General features: G+C 52.9%; 1 protein-coding gene across 2 annotated transcripts in view; it reads right to left on the reverse strand.

Moving 5' to 3' along the window:
* LOC140717746 (reticulon-3-like) overlaps positions 1 to 16765 on the reverse strand; it is a 46179-nt gene that overhangs the window by 14159 nt on the left and 15255 nt on the right. Inside the window, exon 2 of one of the 2 annotated variants that reach the window (XM_073031459.1) lies at positions 13327 to 16752. The exons of the other annotated variant lie outside the window; for it this stretch is intronic. Coding sequence (XP_072887560.1) covers positions 13327 to 16752 — 3426 coding nt within the window. The remainder of the gene's footprint in view (positions 1 to 13326; positions 16753 to 16765) is intronic. 2 annotated transcript variants of the gene reach the window in all.

Below are 16765 nucleotides of genomic sequence, written 5' to 3' on the forward strand. Positions count from 1 at the left end.
CTTCTTTCATACTTCAGCCTCGGCCCGAAACGCTGCCTGTCCTTCTCCTTCCGCAGATGCTGCCCGACACGCTGAGCTCTTCCAGCACTCTGTCTGTTGCCATAGACCTCTAAACATTTCCTGCTCTGCACAGTCACTTAAATCAGGAGGCAGGTTAAAGATGTCAGTGCTCTGATAAAGGATTAACCCTTTCTAACCCTGGCTGACGAGGGAAGTAAAGGGCAGTATAAAAATAAAAGAGAAGTATAACATAGCAAAGATGAGTGGTAAACCGGAGGACTGGGAAGCTTTTAAAGAGCAACAGAAGATAACAAAAAAGGCAATACACCAAGAAAAAATGAGGTACGAAGGTAAACTAGCCAAGAATATAAAGGAGGATAGTAAAAGCTTCTTTAGGTATGTGAATAGCAAAAAAATAGTTAAGACCAAAATTGGGGCATTGAAGACAGAAACGGGTGACTTTATTATGGGGAACAAGGAAATGGCAGATGAGTTGAACAGGTACTTTGGATCTGTCTTCACTAGGGAAGACACAAACAATCTCCCAGATGTAATAGTGGCCAAAGGAACTAGGGTAAAGGATGAACTGAAGGAAATTTATATTAGGCAAGAAATGGTGTTGGATAGACTGTTGAGTCCGAAGGCTGACAAGTCCCCGGGACCTGATGGTCTGCATCCCAGGGTACTTAAAGAGGTGGCTCTAGAAATCGTGGACGCATTGGTAATCATTTTCCAATGTTCTATAGATTCAGGAACAGTTCCTGCTGATTGGAGGGTGGCTAATGTCCCACTTTTCAAGAAAGGAGGGAGAGAGAAAACAGGGAATTATAGACCGGTTAGCCTGACGTCAGTGGTGGGAAAGATGCTGGAGTCAATTATAAAAGTGGAAATTATGACACATTTGGATAGCAGTAGAAGGATCAGTCCGAGTCAGCATGGATTTATGAAGGAAAAATCATGCTTGACTAATCTTCTGGAGTTTTTTTTGAGGATGTAACTATGAAAATGGACAAGGGAGAGCCAGTGGATGTAGTGTACCTGGACTTCCAGAAAGCTTTAGATAAAGTCCCACATAGGAGATTAGTGGGCAAAATTAGGGCACATGGTATTGGGGGCAGAGTACTGACATGGATTGAAAATTGGCTGGCTGACAGGAAACAAAGAGTAGTGATTAACGGGTCCCTTTCGGAATGGCAGGCAGTGACTAGTGGGGTACTGCAAGGTTCGGTGCTGGGACCACAGCTGTTTACAATATACATTAATGATTTAGATGAAGGGATTAAAAGTAACATTAGCAAATTTGCCGATGACACAAAGCTGGGTGGCAGTGTGAAATGTCAGGAGGATGTTATGAGAATGCAGGGTGACTTGGACAGGTTGGGTGAGTGGGCAAATGTATGGCAGATGCAGTTTAATGTGGATAAATGTGAGGTTATCCACTTTGGTGGCAGAACAGGAAGGCAGATTACTATTTAAATGGAGTCAAGTTAGGAAAAGGGGAAGTACAACGAGATGTAGGTGTTCTTGTACATCAGTCAATGAAAGCAAGCATGCAGGTACAGCAGGCAGTGAAGAAAGCTAATGGCATGCTGGCTTTTATAACAAAAGGAATTGAGTATAGGAGTAAAGAGGTCCTTCTGCAGCTGTACAGGGCCCTGGTGAGACCCCACCTGGAGTATTGTGTGCAGTTTTGGTCTCCAAATTTGAGGAAGGACATTCTTGCTATTGAGGGAGTGCAGCGTAGGTTCACAAGGTTAATTCCCAGAATGGCGGGACTGTCATATGTTGAAAGATTGGAGCGACTGGGCTTGTATACACTGGAATTTAGAAGGATGAGAGGGGATCTGATTGAAACATATAAGATTATTAAGGGATTGGACACACTGGAGGCAGGAAGCATGTTCCCGTTGATAGGTAAGTCCAGAACTAGAGGCCACAGTTTAAGAATAAGGGGTAGACCATTTAGAACTGAGATGCGGAAAAACTTTTTCACCCAGAGAGTGGTGGATATGTGGAATGCTCTGCCCCAGAAGGCAGTGGAGGCCAAGTCTCTGGATGCATTCAAGAGAGAGTTAGATAGAGCTCTTATAGATAGCGGGGTCAAGGGATATGGGGAGAGGGCAGGAACGGGGTACTGATTGTGTATGATCAGCCATGATCACAGTGAATGGCGGTGCTGGCTAGAAGGGCTGAATGGCCTACTCCTGCACCTATTGTCTATTGCACTAAAAGGGGCCCATTGCCTGGAGAGAAAGGGGAGAACTTGCTCTTTCATTGGCCACTTCAAGGACCGACTAGTTCAGTATCCAAGACAAGGATCAGCTTTAATTGTCACTTGTACATACCATGAAAAGCCTTGTTTACATCAAATAAACAACGGTATTGATGTCAGGTTAAAGATTACAGAAACATAGAAAACCTTCAGCACAATACAAGCCCTTTGGCCCATAATGCTGAGCCAAACATGTACTTACTTTAGAAATTAACTAGGGTTACCCACAGCCCTCTATTTTTCTAAGCTCCACGTGAGATCTTATCATATCTGCCTCCACCACCATCGCCGGCAGCCCATTCCACGCACTCACCACTCCCTGACATCTCCTCTGTACCTACTTCCAAGCACCTTAAAACTGTGCCCTCTCATGCTAGCCATTTCAGCCCTGGGAAAAAGCCTCTGACTATCCACACGATCAGTGCCTCTCATCATCTTATACGCCTCTATCAGGTCACCTCTCATCCTCCGTCGCTCCAAGGAGAAAAGGCCAAGTACACTCAACCTATTCTCATAAGGCATGCTCCCCAATCCAGGCAACATCCTTGTAAATCTCCTCTGCACCCTTTCTATGGTTTCCACATCCTTCCTGTAGTGAGGCGACCACAAATGAGCACAGTACTCCAAGTGGGGTCTGACCAGGGTCCTGTATAGCTGCAACAGTACCTCTCGGCTCCTAAGCTCAATCGCACGGTTGATGAAGGCCAATGCACCGTATCGTCTTTAGCTGTCGCCTGTACGTGGATACAGGGTGAAATGTGGTGTTTGTGTCAGTGACCACGGGGGGGGGCAGCCCAGAAGCGCTAACGCAGCGTGCCCACGATCCTCAGCAGAAGGACACCAGACAACGACACAAGCAGCATTGACAACAGAACAAAACCAGCCCCTCTCCCTCTCTCACACACACACACACACACACCTCCAATCCCAAGGCCTCCTGTCCTTAGCCACCTGGCTTCTGGTACCAATACAGCATTCCGACAACACAGTATTCCTCATCCGTGCGCGTCTACAGACCGCGGCGGGTCACCCACGAGGTCGCGGGCAGAACCTACAGACCTCCTTTGCCGTCAGATTGAACCCCAACGCGCGATCACTGCCACTGTTTCAACATCACGCTGACCGCCAAGCTCCCGTGAGGCCCCGGGGACCGAGCCCTGCAACATTACAGGTCTTTGCTCAGTCAGCTGTCCTTACACCCCGCCAACTCTCTCCCCGACGTCAATCCCCTGTAAATCGCTTGTAGCGTGCTGGGGGACGATGGAATCCCAGGGGGAAGTAATGGCCCTGTGCTGGGCTCGTGTCAATGGCTGGAATGGCCCACTGATTCACCAGCCTCTGGCTAAAGAAATTCCTCCTCATCTCTGTTCTAAATGGACACCCCTCTATTCTGAGGCTGTGTCCTCTGGTCCTAGACTCCCCCACTATAGGAAACATCCTCTCCACATCCACTCTATCTGTGCCCTCTGGTCCTAGACTCCCCACTATAGGAAACATCCTCTCCACATCCACTCTATCTGTGCCCTCTGGTCCTAGACTCCTCCACTATAGGAAAGATCCTCTCCACATCCACTCTATCTGTGTCCTCTGGTCCTAGACTCCCCCACTACAGGAAACATCCTCTCCACATCCACTCTATCTGTGCCCTCTGGTCCTAGACTCCCCCCACTACAGGAAACATCCTCTCCACATCCACTCTATCTGTGTCCTCTGGTCCTAGTCTCCCCCACTATAGGAAACATCCTCTCCACATCCACTCTATCTGTGTCCTCTGGTCCTAGACTCCCCCACTGTAGGAAATACCCTCTCCACATCCACTCTGTGTCCTCTGGTCCTAGACTCCCCCACTATAGGAAACATCCTCTCCACATCCACTCTATCTGTGTCCTCTGGTCCTAGACTCCCCCACTATAGGAAACATCCTCTCCGCATCCACTCTACCTGTGTCCTCTGGTCCTAGACTCCTCCACTATAGGAAACATCCTCTCCACATCCACTCTATCTGTGTCCTCTGGTCCTAGACTCCCCCACTACAGGAAACATTCTCTCCACATCCACTCTATCTGTGTCCTCTGGTCCTAGACTCCCCCACTGTAGGAAATACCCTCTCCACATCCACTCTGTGTCCTCTGGTCCTAGACTCCCCCACTATAGGAAACATCCTCTCCACATCCACTCTATCCATGTCCTCTGGTCCTAGACTCCCCCACTATAGGAAACATCCTCTCCACATCCACTCTATCTGTGTCCTCTGGTCCTAGACTCCCCCACTGTAGGAAATACCCTCTCCACATCCACTCTGTGTCCTCTGGTCCTAGACTCCCCCACTATAGGAAACATCCTCTCCACATCCACTCTATCTGTGTCCTCTGGTCCTAGACTCCCCCACTATAGGAAACATCCTCTCCGCATCCACTCTACCTGTGTCCTCTGGTCCTAGACTCCTCCACTATAGGAAACATCCTCTCCACATCCACTCTATCTGTGTCCTCTGGTCCTAGACTCCCCCACTACAGGAAACATTCTCTCCACATCCACTCTATCTGTGTCCTCTGGTCCTAGACTCCCCCACTGTAGGAAATACCCTCTCCACATCCACTCTGTGTCCTCTGGTCCTAGACTCCCCCACTATAGGAAACATCCTCTCCACATCCACTCTATCCATGTCCTCTGGTCCTAGACTCCCCCACTATAGGAAACATCCTCTCCACATCCACTCTATCTGTGTACTCTGGTCCTAGACTCCCCCACTACAGGAAACATCCTCTCCACATCCACTCTATCTGTGTCCTCTGGTCCTAGACTCCCCCCACTATAGGAAACATCCTCTCCACATCCACTCTATCTGTGTCCTCTTGTCCTAGACTCCCCCACTATAGGAAACATCCTCTCCACATCCACTCTATCTGTGTCTGGTCCTAGACTCTCCCACTATAGGAAACATCCTCTCCACATCCACTCTATCTGTGTCCTCTGGTCCTAGACTCCCCCACTATAGGAAACATCCTCTCCACATCCACTCTATCTGTGTCTGGTCCTAGACTCCCCCACTATAGGAAACATCCTCTCCACATCCACTCTATCTGTGTCCTCTGGTCCTAGACTCCCCCACTACAGGAAACATCCTCTCCACATCCACTCTATCTGTGTCTGGTCCTAGACTCCCCCACTATAGGAAACATCCTCTCCACATCCACTCTATCTGTGTCCTCTGGTCCTAGACTCCCCCACTATAGGAAACATCCTCTCCGCATCCACTCTATCTGTGTCCTCTGGTCCTAGACTCCCCCACTATAGGAAACATCCTCTCCACATCCACTCTATCTGTGTCCTCTGGTCCTAGACTCCCCCACTATAGGAAACATCCTCTCCACATCCACTCTATCTGTGTCCTCTGGTCCTAGACTCCCCCACTATAGGAAACATCCTCTCCACATCCACTCTATCTGTGTCCTCTGGTCCTAGACTCCTCCACTATAGGAAACATCCTCTCCACATCCATTCTATCTGTGTCCTCTGGTCCTAGACTCCCCCACTACAGGAAACATCCTCTCCACATCCACTCTATCTGTGTCCTCTGGTCCTAGACTCCCCCACTGTAGGAAATACCCTCTCCACATCCACTCTGTGTCCTCTGGTCCTAGACTCCCCCACTATAGGAAACATCCTCTCCGCATCCACTCTAACTGTGTCCTCTGGTCCTAGACTTCCCCCACTACAGGAAACATCCTCTCCACATCCACTCTACCTGTGTCCTCTGGTCCTAGACTCCCCCCACTATAGGAAACATCCTCTCCACATCCACTCTATCTGTGTCCTCTGGTCCTAGACTCCCCCACTATAGGAAACATCCTCTCCACATCCACTCTATCCATGTCCTCTGGTCCTAGACTCCCCCACTATAGGAAACAACCTCTCCACATCCACTCTATCTGTGTCCTCTGGTCCTAGACTCCCCCACTACAGGAAACATCCTCTCCACATCCACTCTATCTGTGTCCTCTGGTCCTAGACTTCCCCCACTACAGGAAACATCCTCTCCACATCCACTCTATCTGTGTCCTCTGGTCCTAGACTCCCCCCACTATAGGAAACATCCTCTCCACATCCACTCTATCTGTGTCCTCTGGTCCTAGACTCCCCCACTATAGGAAACATCCTCTCCACATCCACTCTATCTGTGTCTGGTCCTAGACTCTCCCACTATAGGAAACATCCTCTCCACATCCACTCTATCTGTGTCCTCTGGTCCTAGACTCCCCCACTATAGGAAACATCCTCTCCACATCCACTCTATCTGTGTCTGGTCCTAGTCTCCCCCACTATAGGAAACATCCTCTCCACATCCACTCTATCTGTGTCCTCTGGTCCTAGACTCCCCCACTACAGGAAACATCCTCTCCACATCCACTCTATCTGTGTCTGGTCCTAGACTCCCCCACTATAGGAAACATCCTCTCCACATCCACTCTATCTGTGTCCTCTGGTCCTAGACTCCCCCACTATAGGAAACATCCTCTCCACATCCACTCTATCTGTGTCCTCTGGTCCTAGACTCCCCCACTATAGGAAACATCCTCTCCACATCCACTCTATCTGTGTCCTCTGGTCCTAGACTCCCCCACTATAGGAAACATCCTCTCCACATCCACTCTATCTGTGTCCTCTGGTCCTAGACTCCTCCACTATAGGAAACATCCTCTCCACATCCATTCTATCTGTGTCCTCTGGTCCTAGACTCCCCCACTACAGGAAACATCCTCTCCACATCCACTCTATCTGTGTCCTCTGGTCCTAGACTCCCCCACTGTAGGAAATACCCTCTCCACATCCACTCTGTGTCCTCTGGTCCTTAACTCCCCCACTATAGGAAACATCCTCTCCGCATCCACTCTATCTGTGTCCTCTGGTCCTAGACTTCCCCCACTACAGGAAACATCCTCTCCACATCCACTCTACCTGTGTCCTCTGGTCCTAGACTCCCCCCACTATAGGAAACATCCTCTCCACATCCACTCTATCTGTGTCCTCTGGTCCTAGACTCCCCCACTATAGGAAACATCCTCTCCACATCCACTCTATCTGTGTCCTCTGGTCCTAGACTCCCCCACTATAGGAAACATCCTCTCCACATCCACTCTATCTGTGTCTGGTCCTAGACTCCCCCACTATAGGAAACATCCTCTCCACATCCACTCTATCTGTGTCCTCTGGTCCTAGACTCCCCCACTACAGGAAACATCCTCTCCACATCCACTCTATCTGTGTCCTCTGGTCCTAGACTCCCCCACTATAGGAAACATCCTCTCCACATCCACTCTATCTGTGTCCTCTGGTCCTAGACTCCCCCCACTATAGGAAACATCCTCTCCACATCCACTCTATCTGTGTCTGGTCCTAGACTCCCCCACTACAGGAAACATTCTCTCCACATCCACTCTATCTGTGTCCTCTGGTCCTAGACTCCCCCACTACAGGAAACATTCTCTCCTCATCCACTCTATCTGTGTCCTCTGGTCCTAGACTCCCCCACTATAGGAAACATCCTCTCCACATCCACTCTATCTGTGTCCTCTGGTCCTAGACTCCCCCACTACAGGAAACATTCTCTCCACATCCACTCTATCTGTGTCCTCTGGTCCTAGACTCCCCCACTATAGGAAACATTCTCTCCACATCCACTCTATCTGTGTCCTCTGGTCCTAGACTCCCCCACTATAGGAAACATCCTCTCCACATCCACTCTATCTGTGTCCTCTGGTCCTAGACTCCCCCACTATAGGAAACATCCTCTCCGCATCCACTCTATCTGTGTCCTCTGGTCCTAGACTTCCCCCACTACAGGAAACATCCTCTCCACATCCACTCTACCTGTGTCCTCTGGTCCTAGACTCCCCCCACTATAGGAAACATCCTCTCCACATCCACTCTATCTGTGTCCTCTGGTCCTAGACTCCCCCACTATAGGAAACATCCTCTCCACATCCACTCTATCCATGTCCTCTGGTCCTAGACTCCCCCACTATAGGAAACAACCTCTCCACATCCACTCTATCTGTGTCCTCTGGTCCTAGACTCCCCCACTACAGGAAACATCCTCTCCACATCCACTCTATCTGTGTCCTCTGGTCCTAGACTTCCCCCACTACAGGAAACATCCTCTCCACATCCACTCTATCTGTGTCCTCTGGTCCTAGACTCCCCCCACTATAGGAAACATCCTCTCCACATCCACTCTATCTGTGTCCTCTGGTCCTAGACTCCCCCACTATAGGAAACATCCTCTCCACATCCACTCTATCTGTGTCTGGTCCTAGACTCTCCCACTATAGGAAACATCCTCTCCACATCCACTCTATCTGTGTCCTCTGGTCCTAGACTCCCCCACTATAGGAAACATCCTCTCCACATCCACTCTATCTGTGTCTGGTCCTAGTCTCCCCCACTATAGGAAACATCCTCTCCACATCCACTCTATCTGTGTCCTCTGGTCCTAGACTCCCCCACTACAGGAAACATCCTCTCCACATCCACTCTATCTGTGTCTGGTCCTAGACTCCCCCACTATAGGAAACATCCTCTCCACATCCACTCTATCTGTGTCCTCTGGTCCTAGACTCCCCCACTATAGGAAACATCCTCTCCACATCCACTCTATCTGTGTCCTCTGGTCCTAGACTCCCCCACTATAGGAAACATCCTCTCCACATCCACTCTATCTGTGTCCTCTGGTCCTAGACTCCCCCACTATAGGAAACATCCTCTCCACATCCACTCTATCTGTGTCCTCTGGTCCTAGACTCCTCCACTATAGGAAACATCCTCTCCACATCCATTCTATCTGTGTCCTCTGGTCCTAGTCTCCCCCACTACAGGAAACATCCTCTCCACATCCACTCTATCTGTGTCCTCTGGTCCTAGACTCCCCCCACTATAGGAAACATCCTCTCCACATCCACTCTATCTGTGTCCTCTGGTCCTAGACTCCCCCACTATAGGAAACATCCTCTCCACATCCACTCTATCTGTGTCTGGTCCTAGACTCTCCCACTATAGGAAACATCCTCTCCACATCCACTCTATCTGTGTCCTCTGGTCCTAGACTCCCCCACTATAGGAAACATCCTCTCCACATCCACTCTATCTGTGTCTGGTCCTAGTCTCCCCCACTATAGGAAACATCCTCTCCACATCCACTCTATCTGTGTCCTCTGGTCCTAGACTCCCCCACTACAGGAAACATCCTCTCCACATCCACTCTATCTGTGTCTGGTCCTAGACTCCCCCACTATAGGAAACATCCTCTCCACATCCACTCTATCTGTGTCCTCTGGTCCTAGACTCCCCCACTATAGGAAACATCCTCTCCACATCCACTCTATCTGTGTCCTCTGGTCCTAGACTCCCCCACTATAGGAAACATCCTCTCCACATCCACTCTATCTGTGTCCTCTGGTCCTAGACTCCCCCACTATAGGAAACATCCTCTCCACATCCACTCTATCTGTGTCCTCTGGTCCTAGACTCCTCCACTATAGGAAACATCCTCTCCACATCCATTCTATCTGTGTCCTCTGGTCCTAGACTCCCCCACTACAGGAAACATCCTCTCCACATCCACTCTATCTGTGTCCTCTGGTCCTAGACTCCCCCACTGTAGGAAATACCCTCTCCACATCCACTCTGTGTCCTCTGGTCCTTAACTCCCCCACTATAGGAAACATCCTCTCCGCATCCACTCTATCTGTGTCCTCTGGTCCTAGACTTCCCCCACTACAGGAAACATCCTCTCCACATCCACTCTACCTGTGTCCTCTGGTCCTAGACTCCCCCCACTATAGGAAACATCCTCTCCACATCCACTCTATCTGTGTCCTCTGGTCCTAGACTCCCCCACTATAGGAAACATCCTCTCCACATCCACTCTATCTGTGTCCTCTGGTCCTAGACTCCCCCACTATAGGAAACATCCTCTCCACATCCACTCTATCTGTGTCTGGTCCTAGACTCCCCCACTATAGGAAACATCCTCTCCACATCCACTCTATCTGTGTCCTCTGGTCCTAGACTCCCCCACTACAGGAAACATCCTCTCCACATCCACTCTATCTGTGTCCTCTGGTCCTAGACTCCCCCACTATAGGAAACATCCTCTCCACATCCACTCTATCTGTGTCCTCTGGTCCTAGACTCCCCCCACTATAGGAAACATCCTCTCCACATCCACTCTATCTGTGTCTGGTCCTAGACTCCCCCACTACAGGAAACATTCTCTCCACATCCACTCTATCTGTGTCCTCTGGTCCTAGACTCCCCCACTACAGGAAACATTCTCTCCTCATCCACTCTATCTGTGTCCTCTGGTCCTAGACTCCCCCACTATAGGAAACATCCTCTCCACATCCACTCTATCTGTGTCCTCTGGTCCTAGACTCCCCCACTACAGGAAACATTCTCTCCACATCCACTCTATCTGTGTCCTCTGGTCCTAGACTCCCCCACTATAGGAAACATTCTCTCCACATCCACTCTATCTGTGTCCTCTGGTCCTAGACTCCCCCACTATAGGAAACATCCTCTCCACATCCACTCTATCTGTGTCCTCTGGTCCTAGACTCCCCCACTATAGGAAACATCCTCTCCACATCCACTCTATCTGTGTCCTCTGGTCCTAGACTCCCCCACTATAGGAAACATCCTCTCCACATCCACTCTATCTGTGTCCTCTGGTCCTAGATTCCCCCACTATACTAAACACCCACTCTAAGCCTTTCAATATTAGGTTTCAATGAGATACCACCCCCCCCCCCCCACCCATTCTTCTGAACTTCAGGGAGTACAGGCCCAGAGCCATTAAATGCTCATGTGTTAACCCTTTCATCGCCAGGATAATTCTTGTGAATCTCCTCTGGACCTTCCCCAATGCCAGCACATCCCAAACTGCTCACAATACTCCGAGTGAGGTCTGGCCAGTGCCCTATAAAGCCTCAAGTCCTCTGGAAAACAAAGTTAACTTGGCATTGGCTTTCCTCACCACCAACTCAACCTGCACGAGGTCCCTTTGAATTTCTGAATTTATTCCCCGTGTAGGAAATGGTCTGAGCCTCAATTCCTTATATTCAACCAGATGGGTCATCACAAACGCAGCTTATTCTGTTCATTCTGAAGGGGAATAAACAGTTTGACGTTTCCAGCCAAGACCCTTCAAGCCCTGAACACCAATTTCTCTCCCTCCCCCGCCTCTTCTCCTGTTCCATTCCTCATTCCAGGTCCCCTCTTACCCCTTCTCTTCTCGTTACCTCCCTCTGGGACCCTCCCCTTCCCTTTCTCCCATGATCCACTCTCCGTCTCCTACAAGATAGTTCCTCTCAGTCCTTTACATCTTCCACCCATCCCCTCCCCTCTCCTCTCCTCACTCGGTCTCACCCATTCCCTCCCCCAGTGTCTCACTTCATCCCCCCTCTCCCACACCCACCCACCTTCCCCCTCACCTGGTCTCGCCTATCACCTCCCAGTGTCTCACTTCATCTCCCCTCTCCCCCATCCACCCACCTTCCCCCTCACCTGGTCTCATCTATCACCTCCCAGTGTCTCACTTCATCTCCCCTCTCCCCCACCCACCCACCTTCCCCCTCACCTGGTCTCACCTATCACCTCCCAGTGTCTCACTTCATCCCCCCTCTCCCACACCCACCCACCTTCCCCCTCACCTGGTCTCACCTATCACCTCCCAGTGTCTCACTTCATCCCCCCTCTCCCCCATTCCACCCACCTTCCCCCTCACCTGGTCTCGCCTATCACCTCCCAGTGTCTCACTTCATCCCCCCTCTCCCACACCCACCCACCTTCCCCCTCACCTGGTCTCGCCTATCACCTCCCAGTGTCTCACTTCATCCCCCCTCTCCCCCACCCCACCTTCCCCCCCTCACCTGTCACCCTCCCAGTCTGTCCTCCTCTTCACCCCCCCCCCCAGTCCTGATGAAGCGTCTCGGCCCGAAGTTTATTCCCCTCCACAGATGCTGCCTGACCTGCCGAGTTTCTGTCTCTGTCCGTTCACCTGTGTTGAGGGTGTGGCAGACATGACAGAGCACCTCTGATAGCGTTGCATCTGAGATTAAGTCGTAAACGTAGTAACAGACCCTTCAGCCCATCTACTCGATGCTGACCATTTCCATTTGACTCCGATCCTCCTAACCCAGGACTCCCTAACCTTTCTGTCCGTGCCATGGATCAACAACGTTAAGTGGACCCTTTGGAAGGTGGGCGTGAGTGAGGGAGGGAGGGAGGGACACTCGCCCACAGCGGCGCCCGCACAGACCCAAGGACCCGGGTTCGATCCCGACCCCCGGCTCGGCGCGAGGGCACGAGACCCCGACATCCCCCGACCACGTGAATCGGGGGATTAACCCGAACCCACGCAAGCGGCCCCCGGAATAGCGCGCAGTGGTCATCGGGGGGAGTGCGCATGGACGGTGCCAGCGATCCCGTGGATGGGGGGCGGGGGGGGGTTCAATTCCCGCCGCTCCCAGCGAGGAGTTAGTATGTTCTCCCCCGTCAACGCCCACACTCTGAGGAGCTGCCGGTTCTTTGCGCTTCACTGTTGCGTCTCGGTATACGGATTAACCCGACGCCAAGAACGCACCAGCCCGCGTTTCGCTGGGCCTCTGGCAACCAGCTCAAGTCTTCATTTGAAGAGGACAGTTTATCCCTCTCCATAGGCGCTGCCTGACTTGCCGAGTTCCTCCAGCGTTTTGTGTTTGTGTGTGCTATTTTTTTTAAAAAACGGAGGGTTTGAGAGGGAATTTGGGGCAGAGAGATGGGAATCAGGGAATTGAGGAGGTGGAGAGAGATCTCCACAGAAATTTAGTGACAGGAAATCGGGGAGGAGCTGCTGCTAATTTGGGCTTCGCCCCAAGGACAGACATTCTCACCCACACATACACATCACACAATGAGGCTGGGTCAGGTCTGTGAGGTGGGGGTGGGGAAGGGGGGGGGGGTAAAAAGAGAATGGGAATGCGGTTAAACAAACAAGCAGACAGCTGAGCTTGTACCTGTGGTTCTGCTCTCTCTCTCCGTGGCCTCCCCACCAACCACCTCCTCCGGGGTCTCTTGGTCTTCCCGGTCCTCTCCACCAGCCGGCGAGGGCTCAGAGGGAGGTGCCAGCGGGAGGGCGGGCTCCCGGGGGGCAGGGGGGCCGGCCCGCTCCCCCGGCACAACTCCTCCGCCTCCCTCGGCGGGCGTCGGGCTCCCGGACGGCTCGGGGCAGCTTGGAGGGCCGGCGGGGTGCCCGGTGACGTCCAGAACCACGGGGGCCGGGGTGGACTTGATGACGGCTGGTCGTGCCGTGACCGGGGCCGGAGTCTCGCGCTGCTCCCGGGCCTGCACGCCCCTCTGCATTTCCGACCTGCGGATCATTTCCAGAAGGGGGGAAGACATGTCCCCGAGTTCAAGGCTGGGATTCTCCAGGGCGGGTCTTTCCGGCAAGCCCTCGGGGCTAGCTTTCCGCTCCTCTGCTGGGCCAGTGCCTGCTGACAGAGGAGGCAACTCTCGTGGTGCAGAAGGCCCGATTCTTCCACCCACCAGTCCTACTGCCCCTCCTGTGGCCCCTCCCTCAGGCCGATGAGCTGGAACTCCTGCCCCGTCTGCTGGCCGGGGAACTTTGCCCAATCCTGTTTTGTCTTCCGGCTGGGAAACTTTGCCCAATCCTGCCCCGTCCTCTAGCCAGGAAACTTTGCCCAATCCTTTTTGGTCTTCCGGCTGGGAAGCTTTGCCCAATCCTGTTTTGTCTTCCGGCTGGGAAACTTTGCCCAATCCTGTTTTGTCTTCCGGCTGGGAAACTTTGCCCAATCCTGCCCCGTCCTCTAGCCAGGAAACTTTGCCCAATCCTTTTTGGTCTTCCGGTTGGGAAACTTTGCCCAATCCTTTTTGGTCTTCCGGCTGGGAAGCTTTGCCCAATTCTGCCCCGTCTGCTGGCCGGGAAGCTTTGCCCAATCCTGTTTTGTCTTCCGGCTGGGAAACTTTGCCCAATCCTGTTTTGTCTTCCGGCTGGGAAACTTTGCCCAATCCTGTTTTGTCTTCCAGCTGGGAAACTTTGCCCAATCCTTTTTGGTCTTCCGGTTGGGAAACTTTGCCCAATATTGTTTGGTCTTCCGGCTGGGAAACTTTGCCCAATATTGTTTGGTCTTCCGGTTGGGAAACTTTGCCCAATATTGTTTGGTCTTCCGGCTGGGAAACTTTGCCCAATATTGTTTGGTCTTCCGGCTGGGAAACTTTGCCCAATATTGTTTGGTCTTCCGGCTGGGAAACTTTGCCCAATATTGTTTGGTCTTCCGGCTGGGAAACTTTGCCCAATATTGTTTGGTCTTCCGGCTGGGAAACTTTGCCCAATATTGTTTGGTCTTCCGGCTGGGAAACTTTGCCCAATCCTTTTTGGTCTTCCGGCTGGGAAACTTTGCCCAATATTGTTTGGTCTTCCGGCTGGGAAACTTTGCCCAATATTGTTTGGTCTTCCGGTTGGGAAACTTTGCCCAATCCTTTTTGGTCTTCCGGTTGGGAAACTTTGCCCAATATTGTTTGGTCTTCCGGCTGGGAAACTTTGCCCAATATTGTTTGGTCTTCCGGTTGGGAAACTTTGCCCAATATTGTTTGGTCTTCCGGCTGGGAAACTTTGCCCAATATTGTTTGGTCTTCCGGTTGGGAAGCTTTGCCCAATATTGTTTGGTCTTCCGGTTGGGAAACTTTGCCCAATATTGTTTGGTCTTCCAGTTGGGAAACTTTGCCCAATATTGTTTGGTCTTCCAGTTGGGAAACTTTGCCCAATATTGTTTGGTCTTCCAGTTGGGAAACTTTGCCCAATATTGTTTGGTCTTCCGGTTGGGAAACTTTGCCCAATATTGTTTGGTCTTCCGGTTGGGAAACTTTGCCCAATCCTGTTTTGTCTTCCAGCTGGGAAACTTTGCCCAATCCTGCCCCATCCTCTAGCCAGGAAACTTTGCCCAATCCTTTTTGGTCTTCCGGCTGGGAAGCTTTGCCCAATTCTGCCCCGTCTGCTGGCCGGGAAGCTTTGCCCAATCCTGTTTTGTCTTCCGGCTGGGAAACTTTGCCCAATCCTGTTTTGTCTTCCAGCTGGGAAACTTTGCCCAATCCTTTTTGGTCTTCCGGCTGGGAAGCTTTGCCCAATATTGTTTGGTCTTCCGGCTGGGAAACTTTGCCCAATCCTGTTTGGTCTTCCGGCAGGGAAGTGCGGGCATCTGCTGGTTGGCTCCTGTCCTCCTTGGCTCCTTGGCTTGTAGGGCTGACTGCCCCCACCTCTCTGGTGCCAACCCCCTGTTCCCGGGCTACCTCCACCGACACCAGATCCACGTTCTGCGGGCCGCCGGGCGGCTCCGTCGCGGCAGCTGCCTCCGGGGCCAAGGGCTGGGGCCCTGGGGGCCCTTTGAGAACCTCCCTCGATTCCCCGGATTGATCCGCCTTCGGTGGTTCTGGCTGGGCGCGGTCGAGGGCAGCTGTCGTCTGAACGGCCGGGGCTCGAGATGGGCACCACACCGCGGCGGCTTCGTTAACGCCCGGGGGAGCGGAAGACTCCTCTCCCAGGAACCAGGGGTCACCCGCGGGACGGCCGGGCCGTGTCTTGGCGCCACTTCCCCTCTCAGTCGGGGTCTTGGCCTCGGATGCTCGGTCTAAGTTCTCCGCGACGGCGCAAACCCCTGCCCCCACAGAGGGGGAGGCAACTGCCTCGGACCATCTGCCCACCGGACGCGGGCCCAAGGTGACGTTGAGACCCGTGATGGACACATCTTTGTCCTGTGGTCCAGGGCCCGAAGATTCAGGGAGGGCGGTCGCTAATGCAGTCGGGGGAGGCTGGAAGCTCTCCAGGGCCACTACTGCAGCCGAAGACTCCACTCCTTCCCGGTCCTCTACTCTGGGGCCGCCTCCCGAGCCAGGCGCCTCTTCTCCAGCTTCGGGACGGCGGGGGGACTGGTCGTCCGGCAGGAAGCTCCACTTGGCGCCCTCCTGCACTGGAACCGCGCCATCCTCGGCCCTCGCTCCGCTGGGCCTACCTCCGGCGACCAGGGGCTCCTGGGCGAGGCGGGGATCCTTCTCCTGCGCCTCGGCCAGCACCTCGAACGGCGAGTCGGGCGTCAGCCTCTCCAAGGAGTCCTCCTCCTGCGAGGAGTCGATGGAGGACGGGTCGCTCTTGGCTTGGTCGCCCCCAGTTCCGAGGTCCGCCAGCGGCCGCCCCTCCCTCTCGAACGTCAGCCCGGGCTGGCTCATCCAGCTGTACTTCTCCGAGTCGCCTCCGGGCCCCGGCCCCGTCCTCGCGCCCCGGATCGCCTCCCCCTCCTCGCCTCGATCCGGAGCGTCGGGGGCCCGGGGCGGAGGGGGCAAGGCGGGTGGAGGAGGCGGCGGCGGCGGCGAGGGCGGCCCCACCAGCCCGGGGGCGCTTTGTGGCGGGGGCAGCGGTGGAGAAGATCGCTCTGTGACCAGATA

This window comes from Hemitrygon akajei, chromosome 28, assembly GCF_048418815.1.
Source record: "Hemitrygon akajei chromosome 28, sHemAka1.3, whole genome shotgun sequence".
In the NCBI taxonomy this organism is placed as follows: Eukaryota; Metazoa; Chordata; class Chondrichthyes; order Myliobatiformes; family Dasyatidae; genus Hemitrygon; species Hemitrygon akajei.